Source organism: Ischnura elegans, chromosome X (assembly GCF_921293095.1).
Source record: "Ischnura elegans chromosome X, ioIscEleg1.1, whole genome shotgun sequence".
Taxonomy (NCBI): domain Eukaryota; kingdom Metazoa; phylum Arthropoda; class Insecta; order Odonata; family Coenagrionidae; genus Ischnura; species Ischnura elegans.
This window is the reverse complement of record NC_060259.1, coordinates 42,504,644-42,518,370: the sequence shown is the minus strand read 5'-3', so window position 1 is coordinate 42,518,370 and position 13,727 is coordinate 42,504,644. Positions and strand designations below refer to the sequence as shown.

Genomic DNA, 13,727 nt, shown 5'->3' with positions numbered 1-13,727 from the left:
TTAGGCATAGCAAAATTTATGTGTAAATATTTTTGACTGTATAAATAAATGCGATTTTTAAGGAATTTTGCAAAAATAATTTGGTGACATTTCTCTACCGGACTCAAAAGAAGTAGAAAAATATTTTTGATTATATAATCACGCAATGATAAATTAGAACATGTCTCAAACATGGAAATAATGTAAGTAACGACTCCTTATTCCACGAACTGCTGTATCATTGATACTCTCTCTCCATCATATGTGTACGACTAATCATCTGCTACGTGTATTTCCATACTAAACATAGCTCATAAGATTGTGTGCTGCATGGCCAGCTGGACCAGCCAAAACAATTGTTGGCTGAAGCAACATCAAGGTCTGAAGAATCGCCATTACTCATAAGTTGATTTTGTTGATGTTTTGATATTTTTGGTAATGCAGGACAAATTTTGATTAGTGAAACTAAGAACCATTCTTGTTTAAGTTCCAAGAGCTCATAGTCAAAGTATCGAACATTGAAATTATTACTTGTATAATTTTCATTCCCAAATAACATTTTACTCACATCAAAATTTATTAATTTTCAGGAATATTTTTTTACATTTAAACCCCTTCCTCAGCATCATATTCAGCAATGTGAATTTCTGTGAAATGTCATACGGCGGTGTAGCTTAATTGAGAACTTGTTGCTTCTATCTCCATATGAAGATTCCATCACTGGTTTCAGTTAGGGCGAACGTTCAGTAAGTTCACAATTCATAATAATGAGTAGTCCAATAATGCAAAACCGAGACGAAAAACGGCAGGAAAAAGTTGCGCTGAAATGAGTTATGCAAGAAGATAGAATAATGTTTTATCATAGGCTTTGATCAAGTTGCTATTGAATAAATTCTTGTTATACTAAATGTATTGTACTATTATTTGCAATATTAGTTATGGATGTGACTGTCAGAGGGAGCTATGGTCGGAAATTGGTAGGGTTAGTTTGATAAGTCACCGATAGAGGCTCTGTATCCATATGTGAACCCAGTGGGTCACCCGCTGGCCTTCTGTTGGTTGTACTTGGTCATCCTGTTCATCTTTCGTTGCAGTTAAATTGGAGTAAAATTGACATCAATAGCAAAGATCATTTACATTATGTTGAAGTAATTTTGCTATCAACGATTTATAAACGTCAAGTTTTGTGTCAGCTGGGAAGAAATAAATTGGACTGCTAAGGGCAGTACAAATGCTGACATGTCCATGCCCATTATCTTGACTCGTTAAAGCCAATGCCACTTTTCTCTCCAAGTCATACTACATTTTTGATATCAGAGAAATTATTTTCAATGGAGCAGAAAATATACAGTTCATGATACCCACAGTTACTGGACAAGATATAATCAGCAAGGAGTCAATGAGAAATTTTCCCTTTATCCAGAATATATTAAACCAAAATTATAAAGTCATAACACTCTTTCTCAAATGAGCTGTCACACAAGTTTCAAACAGTGGACAGGATATGCTACAGCACAATTTTAGCTTTCATTCTGAAACTGACTACCATAGATTTATTTTCCCACATATGCTTAAGAAATGGTCCTTGGACACATAATGACTATGGGACGCCAAAACTTTTTCATCTTTTCCACATAAAAGGTATGAAGTAACACTTTGGGAGCACCTTTTACTCCATAACACATGGTCTGATGCAGTCTAACTTTTCAGTAAAGACGTAAAACTGTGATCAGCACTAATGCATTATTGTGTATTAAAGAAAATTAAGAAAAGAGATTATGCAGAGATATTCTTCCGTAAGCAGTATAAAAACCAATGGAATGGAGGTCAGGAAACCTGGCATGCCTATCTCATGGTCATAAAGGTGTTATAAAATGATATTTTAAACATGTTTCGGGACATCTGCTACACTCCAGCACAATATTAGCAAGATAACTCCAGTCACAATATGATATGATCTTGCCACTTCACATTATTAGCCGCATAAATTAGAACTTGATGGGGCTAACGTGGAGCTACACTAAGAAAATTTTGGGAGGTTAGACTAATTTGGTGGAAAGGGTTTACTCAGGGTATATGCAGGAGAGGGTCATTTTAAGGGAGCCAGGATTTGGTCCCTGATACCAGTGAAATATATCTCCCTTTCTTCAGAGAGTTCAGCAAGACCATAGCCATGAAATTATTTTTGGGATGGGGTGAAGAGGAGGTCAAATGGATGATACTCATGATCATAGAAGGTAAAGTCTGAATCGCACAATCATTTTTTCTATTCCTTTATCATGATATCTTCAATGATGGCTGAAAAATGGCCACTTGAGGTGAACTTATTCAATCACATCTCTTTTCCTGCCCTTGAGTATGCCATTCCACCTGAGTTCTAAGACTGAGAAGAGCAACTGTACTGCCATGTTCTACTCTCCATAAAATGAGAGCTGAAAACATTGAGGGGAAATGATGTAACTGGGATGGCAAAACTGTGTGATCCATGTAAAAAACAATACATGGAGCTATCATATTCACTGTCCCAAGAAAACTAAATCTATTCCTCAGAGGGAAAGAAAAAATGGTTGTTTGATTCAGGCATAAGCAATAAAATATTCACTGTCATTATTAATGGGTACATACCAGAAACCAGTGAATTCAGGTGGAATTAATAGCATCAGTATAATATTAGCCCATAGTTAAAGGTGATATATGTCATGAACAACAAAAAACACTAGTAAAGAATTCAAAGCAGATGAACTATATACACTAACTTGTTTCATAGTTGTTCTCGGTAGAATCTGCTGCACTTTTCCAGGGGAGAGAAGCCCCATTTGTTGTGCCTGAGCCAAGGTTATTGCCTTAGTGGGGCTAGCCAGCAACGTTGTGACACCACTTTGGCCACTTCCAAGGATTTTGACCTGTTGAGTTGAAGCACCATTCTCGGTCCGACTTGCCATTGACACTATTGGACGGGCTTGAGCTGTATTTGGATTCCCTGTGATGATCACCTTAGCAATAACCTAAAAATAAATTAATACCCTGGGTTAAAATGCGTATTATAAACCATGAACCATACAATCCTTATGAAGGCTTCCATAGGCTGACAAAATTGAAGATGTAGCTCTTCAAACCTCTTGTAGACGTAGATGGACCAACGCGGAGTAAAGCCTGGAAGAGATACATCTTCATGAACCATACAAATACGAAAACACTGCATGAAAATAGTATATATTTTGTACACAGTCACAAACACAAGTTTGAATATACACATAGGGTGAAAATCATCGTGAAAAACTATTTTGGCTTAGCCAGGATTCGATGCCGGATCTCCCAATTTTGACACCAAGTCATCTTGAGACGTCAGCATCTGGTAGGGTTAGAAATTAGAAATTAATGAAACACTGACTTGCAATTTTCCACAAAAATAAAATTTTACTTCGACTCGAGTTTCAATGATACTACATCATTTTCAAGTAACAACTGAGAGAGGAGAAATGGGGTGGAAGGTCCTTAAGGAGCTGGTTGGAATGGGTAGGGGTGCAAGGCGTGGGAGGGGGGGAGGGGAGAGTGGAAAACTCCTCTGGTTTTTCCACTCTCCCCTCCCCCCCTCCCACGCCTTGCACCCCTACCCATTCCAACCAGCTCCTTAAGGACCTTCCACCCCATTTCTCCTCTCTCAGTTGTTACTTGAAAATGATGTACTATCATTGAAACTCGAGTCAAAGTAAAATTTTATTTTTGTGGAAAATTGCAAGTCAGTGTTTCATTATGAATCAATTCCACTCCATCTCGCTTGATTCCTCGAAATTAGAAATTCACCACGGAATAACATGACTTGGTGGTTCAACTGGTTAGCATAACTGCCCAAAAATTGGGAGATCCAGGTTTGAATCCCAGCCAAACCAAAATATTTTTTCATGCACATTTCATGCATGCATATGGCATATTTCACCCTTGGTGCATACAAACATAATTCACAGACACTTAGTATGAACTCACAATCCAAATAAAAGTATACGAGACAAGGGAGATGCTGTGGAATGACATCCTGATTTAATGAAAAAGATATGGCACTTTTTCCACAAATTTACTGATTATGGTACAATGTATTTCGACCATTAGGTCATTTTCTTGTACACTGTGAAATTTAGCAATTAGGAGATGTATTCATGGAAAATACCATTTCTGTATACTGTGCCCCCGATCACCTTATACCCCGCTCAACAACATTGATTGTTATGTGTGCGTATGTGCGTGGACCAAAAACGTCATGTGACTCATACCTAGCAAAAAGGTTCTCACAGAGAAGATTAATTGGTGTGTGTTATGTCCTTTGAGTTATGTTTTCCCTTTGAGTGTGTCAATGCGTGTGCCTACCCGGCAGGATGTCCAATTGCAGAAGTTGTATACAGTAGACTCTCATTAATACGAAGAATGTTATTACGAAGTTCTTGTTTTTACAAAGTGAATCAAGTCCTGATGAAGAGGCTAATCTTATCTATAGGACAAGAAACTTTATTACGAAATTTTCGTTATTACAAAGTTACGAAACTCAGTTACAGTCCCAGCTGCTATGAAATAAACTTGATTATTAAGTCCCACAGGTAAGCAACAGCATTTAGGTGGATATATAATATGCTACGTCATAATCATTGCGCTACGTTTAAGTTCTCCTCGTGTAATGTGCCCAAGAGCGTCAATCATGGTACTTTCTTCAGTACGAGATACTTCAGTATGCACACAACATCATATAATAAGCTTCATTCCAGTGGAATCATGGTCACCCACTTATTACCACACGTAAATGGATGTGAATTTAGTCCTCTTCTTATGAATATTCGATTTATGACCTTTGAGAGATCCAAACATTCGAAAAATTCAAGCGTGCCCGAAATTTCAAATTTGGCGCCTTTGGAGTTTGCCGATGCAACACGACATTTCATAGATTAATTCACACTTTGGGCATAATCTGAAGGAAGTATCATTTAATCCGGTGTGAAGTCAGGAACTGTTCAGTGTTTCGCCCATTCTTTCTTCCCACGGACAGTGATTGTTTTCAGCTTTGGCTATATTGTAAGCTAGATCAATTTGTCACAATCATGAGTTAATGCACGATTGTGATGCACAGTTGCATTTTGCAGGATAACTACTCTCCTTGATGCGTTCCATAGGTTTATAAACTTACGAGCAAGGTCTCGGAATGCATCTTTTTCATAGGAAACATAATAAAGATACAACAGTGTATCTTTCTGTTTCCTGTCACCAAGTTCCACCAATCGCCGTCCAGCCTTAAGTTGATCATTTTCGTATATCGAGGACTTGCGCATAGTTTAATGACGTAAATTATACACTTGACTCTGAAGATTAAAAGTGCGGGAGATTGAAGAGACAGGAAATTTTGACAAATCATGTTTTTTTTGCGAATTACTGAAAGAACCGTTGATACGAACTTCGTTATTACAAACCTCCGATTTTTCGTTCCCACGAACTTGGTAATATCGAGAGTCTACAGTAACGAAGACGAGGGGGCCAACAATTTACTTGGTATAAATGGGCTTGCTTTTCTGAGTCTCATTTTGAAGAATACTACAGTTATGTTATGGAGTTCATTTGATAAATTTGATTGAGGGGATATTCTTTCTGCAGTAAAGGGTGTTCAGTGTGGTTCAGATAAGGTAATTAAGGCGGGAGCACTTCCTTTGGAAAATTGTGTCATTCTTTCAAATCTTTCATTTACTTAACCTAGGATTGGAGAATGAAGCATACTGAATTTGTTTACTTTGAGCATGGCAGACCTTCTTTCTGATGTGAAAGTGGGGCAAGACCATCTGCAGGCCTCTGCTATTGACTAAGCTGCGCCATGTTTTTCATTCTAGATTCTACTGGGTAAAGATGTTGACTTTCCTGCTGTATCGTGAGATTCACTACGGGAAGAAGGAAATAAATCGAAACTTGAAGCTTGTATGTATAGGAAGGGCTCCATAGTAGCAATAACATTACACTTTGTCACTTCCATAATATATTGGAAATTCCGACCGGTTTCGGCTGTTACACCATTATCAAGTACATAAAATATCAAAAAATATGGTGAGGACAGGTTAATATGCTATGGTGGTTAATGGAGGGGTTGGTTCAGAGCTGGGATGGGTGATTCCTGGAGGGTTTGAGAAACAATATTACCCATAATCCCTCCAAAAAATCCCACCCCCACAACCTGAATGACAAACTTTGTTTCCCCCACCCCCACCCCATCCAGGAATTACCAACCATCTCCTCCATTAACCACCATCATAAAAACCCATCCCCACCATATTTTTGATATTTTATGTACTTGATAATGGTGTAATAGCCGAAACCATTCGGAATTTTTCAATATATTGTGGAAGTAACAAAGTGTCTGTTATTGCTAATAACAAGGAAATAATCCTCAGACGTGAAGAATGGAAAGGCATTGTCGAGTTGAGGGGGGGAAAGTAAACACAACCTATGATGCAGAGGCATGAAGTCGTCTTAACATGACATCCACAGGAGTTGAGGAAATGGTAAAGAGCTGTGGAGTAGATTTAGCCTTCAATAATGTCATTAAAAAAGCTACACCCTGTATTTGGTAGAAATGTTGAAGGAAAGAAACAAGTTCTCTTTCAATTGAAAGGAATATTGAGAGCAGAGCACAGTTTTGGCAATGATAAGAGAGGAATTTTGCTGTTTTCAAGCCACATTTTTAAAAGGTTTTAGAAAGTCTTCGAATCCACGTTTTTGCAGGTTTCAGAGCTGATTATATCAAAATTATTAAGAACTAACTACATTACTTACTGGACCACAGCTTCCAGAGGCAGGGCGTTTTGCAGTAGTTGCTGTAGTTCCGACCACAGTACGGACCGCTGAAGTGACAACATTGGCACTGCTGGTAGTTGTAACTCTATCTGATGTCCCAGCAGGACGCTGTATGACAACTACAGAAGGGGTTGTGCTGAAAGAAGCAAATACGCATAATAACCAATAATACCCAGCTTTGGATAGGCAATGCACAGCCAATAACATGAATACAAAAGTGAAGCCAAATCAATCAAATATTAGCAGTGGATAATAGGAAGATTAAGAAACCACTCATGACTAAAAAGTAATGCAAATGCACATTTATACTTGGGAGACTACAAAATATCAACCATCATACCAAAATAAAGAAATAAAGAAAAGGGAGCCTTGAACACCATTGAGAGGACGATGGAGAAGGAGCACCTGGGTATGAGTGACCATTAGAGAACACGGGCAATGGGACACAGGTCCAAAATTTTCATAGGTGATGGAAGAGATAGTAATGTAAGAGCCTCAGAGTCTATCCTCCCAACTTGGGAATTCAGTCACTCTCAGACCTCTGATAAGTATGCTTTGTGAATACCCTGGCAGTTGTTAAAGTGGGGGGTATCTCAGTTTGCCATACAGCTTGATGTATGCATTTTTAAAATGGAGAAGTAAGGTCTGAAAACCATTCTAAACTATGGATAATATCACAAATAATGCAATGTATACCAAACATCATGAAAATATGCAAACAATGAGAAAGGGTGAAAATACATAATCAGGTAAATAAAGGATTCCCAGCCTAAGACACAAATCTCCTCATACCATGCCCAAGATATTAGACTTCCATGACATTGGCGAACAGGAGGGTGTAATGGTGGCTGAAAAGGAGCGAATTCTATGGGAGGAAAGGGTTGGGTGGGGGAAGGTAGATGGGAAATTTTTTTCCAGGAATAAGTTCCTCATAACCCCTCCTCTACCAATCTCTCCCCACAGTGGTGAGTACAAATAATGCCAAAAATCATTTGGCCACATTGGTGTGGAAGAGCATAGCGCAGGGCCACCAACAGGGGTTTTGTTATACTATACAAATTTTTTTGGGGGGAATTAAAAAAATTTCGAGAGATTTTAACTCAGGGATCACGCCCATTATTTTAGACAGGTACCTTGGCAGTAGTCTCAACGCTACAATTCCAACACTTTTCAATTTTCCAGACTTGAAATCGTATTTGACTATGAATATTATGACTAAATGCCAATAATTTTGAGCCTGTAAAAATGTAACTTTTAACACCCATATACCTGAAAGAACCATAAAAACAGTAAAGAGAAAGTTTTACAGAATAAGCTACCGTTCTCAGAAGTTTATCCTAATTCACACCGCCAGTCTTCCCTCTACAGTCCCTTTTAAGTTATTCATGCTGTATATTGCGTCGTGGAAGGATCTCTTTTATCTTCCCCCAGGGAAAATGGTAGGTATTCCAGCATATGACAATTTATAGCAGCAGCATTATGCTGTACGTTATAGCTATAAATTGATAATTGAATCTCAGAAGTTCATCTTAACAATAGTTGGAGTGTGGAATACAAGTCCAAGGAAGTTACACTACGATTTATGCATGTGTGCTGAGAAATTGGAACAGAAAATTTCTACGACAATAGTGAACACAAATTTGTCTGCCATTTCTTAGCCCACAACCGGCTAGAAACATGCTTACCAAGATTTCTCGAACAAGTAGGGAATATGACACAACTGCAGTGACTTCAAAATAGCTGAAGCATCTACTATGTGGAATTTGTTCATAGCTATTGTATTTCGGGAAAAAAGGGACCTGGGTAGAAACAAAACTAACAGTGAAAAGTCACCTACTTCTATGCAATACTCTCTATCAATTTACTGAATAGATGAGAAATAAGATTTGTATGAATGGAATTATACTTTGGAGTACTATAGATGCTAAGACTGACGATACGTACATACTCCACGAATATATATATCAAAGGAAAGATGCATGAAGTCCAACAAAGAACTCTTAGTAAGAGAGCTCTAATCAACAAACTCTGCCTCAAAGGAAAATGACCAGAGATAATTTATTAACGAACACGAAAACTTAAAATTCTTGAGAGTGAAGAGAAAAAGTCTCATTGGTATCAAGTCAATGTGAGGTAACTGATAATCACGGGATAGAGAAAACTATAGCATTATTATCTACAGGAAGCTTCTGGAAGTGACACAGCTTTTACTTTATGTCAAGGTTAGAAGAATAATAATGCCCTAGCGCTCACTATGCCAATTTATAAATAATTGATTACGTAGTTGTAGGCTGTACAAAGTGTTGTAGATGGGAGAATTTAAGACAACAGTTGCAAAACTCTCACTGACTTAATGACACATGATACTTGATATGTCAATTGAGAAAGTTTATTCACTTGCAAATGCATTCTTGCATATTTTTATATTCTACACATATTGATATGCATGGTTTTTTAGTACAATAGATGAAATAAATACTTTTTGTAAACATAAGTGCATTAACTTCTTGCTATGTTATAATTCAATAGTTTTTTTGCTGATACAAAAGATTTCTAGTTATAAATCAATTTTTATTATTAATGTAAGGCAGACCTACATAAATAAATAAAATTTTATGTGTAAAGTAATTGTTTTAGATAAAAATTATTGCTAATTTAATTATTTAATCAAGCCCTTGTTTGCTAACTTGCACTGCATGAGCGCATGGAACGGTAGCGTTTTTTTTCTGAAATTCACTGCTCCACTACTCTAAATGTAGTAGAGTCTCAGTCATAATTTTTTTTGGAGATGTTCTTATGTGTCTAAATAACATTTTGTAAAATTTTCGCTTGTTTTCACTCAGTCCCTTTTTAGATATTGACCTGCGAAAATTGACGTTAAAAGGTTTTCAGCAATTTTTGATAGCCCGTATTAAAAAAAGGAGTGCCTTCTCAGAACTAAAACTTATGCTGCAAATAGTTATTTAAGTATTTAACACAGAAATAAAATTTGGTTAGTGAGTCTCATTCCCTTCATAAAAATTTTAGGTCTTAAAAAGTTAATATTGACAAATTTTTCCCGGGTTTTTGCAGAAAGAGTTTGACTGACTCTCTTTCATGATAGAGCAATTAAAACAATGAATTCCTATAGCTCATTTCATGCTAAACTCACTGGTTTTTTAATTATTCTGATATCTTTAAAAATAGCTTCGAAATTTAACTTTATGCAAACCACGTTTTTCATCAAAATTTGCCCAGCCGCCATTTTAAAAATGGCTGCCAAAAAAAAAATATGGCTTCTAAATTTTTTTCAAATAGTGATTTGTGACTGTCTACCTATAGGGAACTCATGATTAAAAAATCAAGAAAATTAAAAATGTTGAGCAACATTGCCTGGGTGATTTGAAATGGATTGACCCGGGTTCGAATCCCGCCTGGGTGGCTTGACTACCATCCAGGGCATGGATGTTTGTGAATGTCTAACAAGTTAATTGTAAGAGAGGACAACGCTGTCCTAAATTCGCTTGTATAATAAAGACAAATTATTATTATTATTATTATTATGACCCTTAAGTACCAGTAATAAATAATGGTAATGAGGTAATTATCTATATTATTACACTAAACCAACAACATCTGCTCAAATGGTACATTAAAGTACGAATTAAATAAATTTAGAGCATAAAAATGTAAGATTATACACAAAAATCACCAAAAATAAATTTAACTGCGGTCTGATTAGAGGAACTGCTCGATTAAACACATTTAATGCAAAAACTAATGATTGCAAACATTTATGTTTTATTGAATATTTTTTACATGAACGGGTATCTATTCTGAATCAGATCTTAGTTTTAATTTTCATGTTAGGTAACTATATTTCAATAAAAGTGTATGAAATGTTGGGATTTGTATATCATATTTCCAAAGATTTTGGGAAACCTCAATGTATTATTCACCAGCACATTTCACTTGTAAGATCCTTACTTGAAATTGTACTGTGGTCTCCATTCGATAATAATCATTTCAAACAAATTGAAAATGTTCAAAATAAATTTCTGCATCTACTATTGTATTTGCATACTAGTTATTTTCAAAACATTAAATATAATTTACTGTTGGATATAATTGTGTTCCATACTCATCACGCACAAAGAACTATTAGCAGTATTTTGTCTCTCCATAAACTAATTCAAAATAATATTAATTTTCTTCTCTTTTATAACAAATTCCTTTCCACATCATATGCAGAACAACCACATAAAACCACCACACCTCTCCGGGAACTAGACATATTTCTCACACATAATCAGGATAATAAGTGATTTTAATAACCTTTCATTTGAAATACACACCTTTGACCCCTAAAACATAAATTGCTAATTACATTATAATTACTAAAGAGTAAAATTAAGCGTCGTCATTATTTCAGTTGCATTTTTATGTTTGAACAGTGAACAATGGAACCTCCATTGAATGACCTTCCGTTTCACAACTCTTGGTTGTACCTTGGTGATCCCAGAGTAAATACATGCACTTCTATGGACAGTCAGTCTCGATCGCATGACCTCTCAATTGCATAACCCTCAGTTGTACCACTTACCCACTAGTACAATGCAAAAAACCTAACCACACAACTTTATTCACAAGTAAATCAATCTTTGTTGTACAACACCCCTAATCTGCTAACAGAAATGCGGATATCACTTTTATCTTCATTACACACTTTGTCTTTGGAGTTAAAAATTACTTTACCCTCTCACTGAATTTCAATGTTCCCAATTCTTTTAAACTGCTTTAAAACCTGACTTTTTCCTCGCTAATCCTCCCTCTCCCCCATGACTCATCACCACCTGACCTTCCCTCTGCTCTCCTCCTCGTCATTACACCACTACATTCTGAACCACCCCATCATCCCCTCCTCCCCCTCTCCTCCCATCATAAGATATACAAAGGCTCGACTTTGTATGCGATCTTTCATTTTGTCTCAATAATAACGCTATAGCAGTCTCTAATCTCTATATACAGGGTTTGTCCGGAAAGTAATAGGACTGATTTTCTTCCGCCGCGACTGTACTTCGAAGCGTGCACGCACCGACTGCATTCGGTAGAGGGCGTTTCTAGCTAACGAACGAGTGGCTTGTCGTTTGTCTCTGAGCACCTGGAGAGTCAGGACAGACATTTTTGCACTACGTGTCTCTGTTAGTGGTGCAAGCCGAAAATGCAGCGTTCTTTAGAGCAGAGGTACGCGATTAAATTCTGTGTGAAACTCGGTAAATCTGCAACAGAGACGTTTAATATGATCAAGCAGGCTTACTCAGATGTTGCTTTAGCAAGAAGTGGTGTGTTTCGGTGGCACCAGACCTTTTTGGAGGGCCGGGAAGAGGTCGCTGATGAAGACCGTGCTGGAAGACCTGCGACTTCGACAAACACCGACAATGTGACTCGAGTGCACAAAGTTTTGAACTCAGACCGTCGACTAAGTATTCGTTAAATTGCCCAGATGTTAAATTTATCGAAATCTGTGGTTCATGAAATTATGACGGAGAATTTGAACATGCGCAAGGTGTGCGCGAAGATGGTCCCAAAAGTGCTCACTGACGACCAGAAATTGCGGCTCGCACCGCCCTTCTTGTGATCAGCTACCTGACCAAGGACGGCATTCCAACGCTTCCGCAGCCGCCTTACAGCCCAAATGTGGCCCCCCCGAACTTTTTTTTTGATTCCTTGTTGAAATTGCCGATGAAAGGCAAGCATTTTGAGACGACAAAGGGGATCCAAGCAGTATGCACCTTGGCTCTAAAGGCTATTCCAGAGAATGCCTTCCGTGACGACTTCAATGCTTGAAAATCACGCTGACAGCTCTGCATCGACGCCGAAGGAGCCTATTTTGAAAGTTTTTAAAGAATTGTAACGATTGGCTCAATAATTTTTTTTTAATCGACTCAGTCCTATTACTTTCCTGACAAACCCTGTATATAATCTATATAATCTCTATAATGACAGCACAGCAGCATTAAATACGTTTTAGTAAAAACATATGTGTTGATACTCTTAACCAATGTAAAAATTTCCAAAAATAGGTCCACCTGAAGGTTAAAATTTTGGTGTGGAAATAGTAAATAATAATAAATAACATAATTAGAGGTTAACAATTTCAAAAATAGCATGCATGTATCCTTTATTTTACAATACCTAATTTTGTATATTCATGAAATATACTGTAATACTTTAAAATATGTACTACAAATTTTTACCAATGTATTCTGATATTCCTCACCATCAAGTTTCCCAGGGATAATGGTTATTCCAATGGGTACAACATGGTACTATATAAAACTACATGGAAATAGCCATTTATTTAACAAAATCAATCAAATTCCAAAAAAATTGGACTACATGATAAATCTTGAATAGGAAGGCTTTGATTAAACTTATAACATTTCATTGCTAAGCAGATGCTGAGGGCTAAAATGTCAACAAAAACCAACATAGCTGATTCATGATTCCAAGGGTCAACTTTCCATGTCACTGTAAATATTAAACCAGGAATCCATGGCAGGAAAAACAATAATTCTGGTCAACCTCCTCCTAGACAAATAAATTGTGAATTGATCTAATATGAGTTAATGATAATTTCGAAGCAATAACTTAAATGAACTTGGGAGAAAAACTATTCCCAGAAATTCTATTATTCAGAGTAAACTCACTTAAATGATGCCTTTTTTTCAGTAGTGGAGCAGTATCATCAAGTGTTCACGTATAGCATTACAACTAAACCTACATTGACAGTACAACTAATTCAGGTGCAGCTCCATCGCTTTTCAATGTCATTCATCACGAAATAATTCCCTTCAATTATTCCATACATCCAAACACTATGTAAAATGGCACCACTAGAGACATTGACAAATATTTCCAAAACAGAACTGTCTAATTTACCACAACTA

At 36.9% G+C, this 13,727-nt stretch overlaps 1 protein-coding gene across 2 annotated transcripts in view; it reads right to left on the bottom strand.

Annotated features, from left to right (window-relative positions):
• Nucleotides 1-13,727, bottom strand: part of LOC124171473 (protein lin-54 homolog) — a 42,530-nt gene that overhangs the window by 26,747 nt on the left and 2,056 nt on the right. For both annotated transcript variants that reach the window (XM_046550649.1, XM_046550650.1), the window contains exons 3-4: nucleotides 6,778-6,934; nucleotides 2,736-2,984 (exon numbers count right to left, since the gene is read on the bottom strand). In XM_046550649.1, the coding sequence (XP_046406605.1) occupies nucleotides 2,736-2,984; nucleotides 6,778-6,934 (406 nt within the window). The remainder of the gene's footprint in view (nucleotides 1-2,735; nucleotides 2,985-6,777; nucleotides 6,935-13,727) is intronic.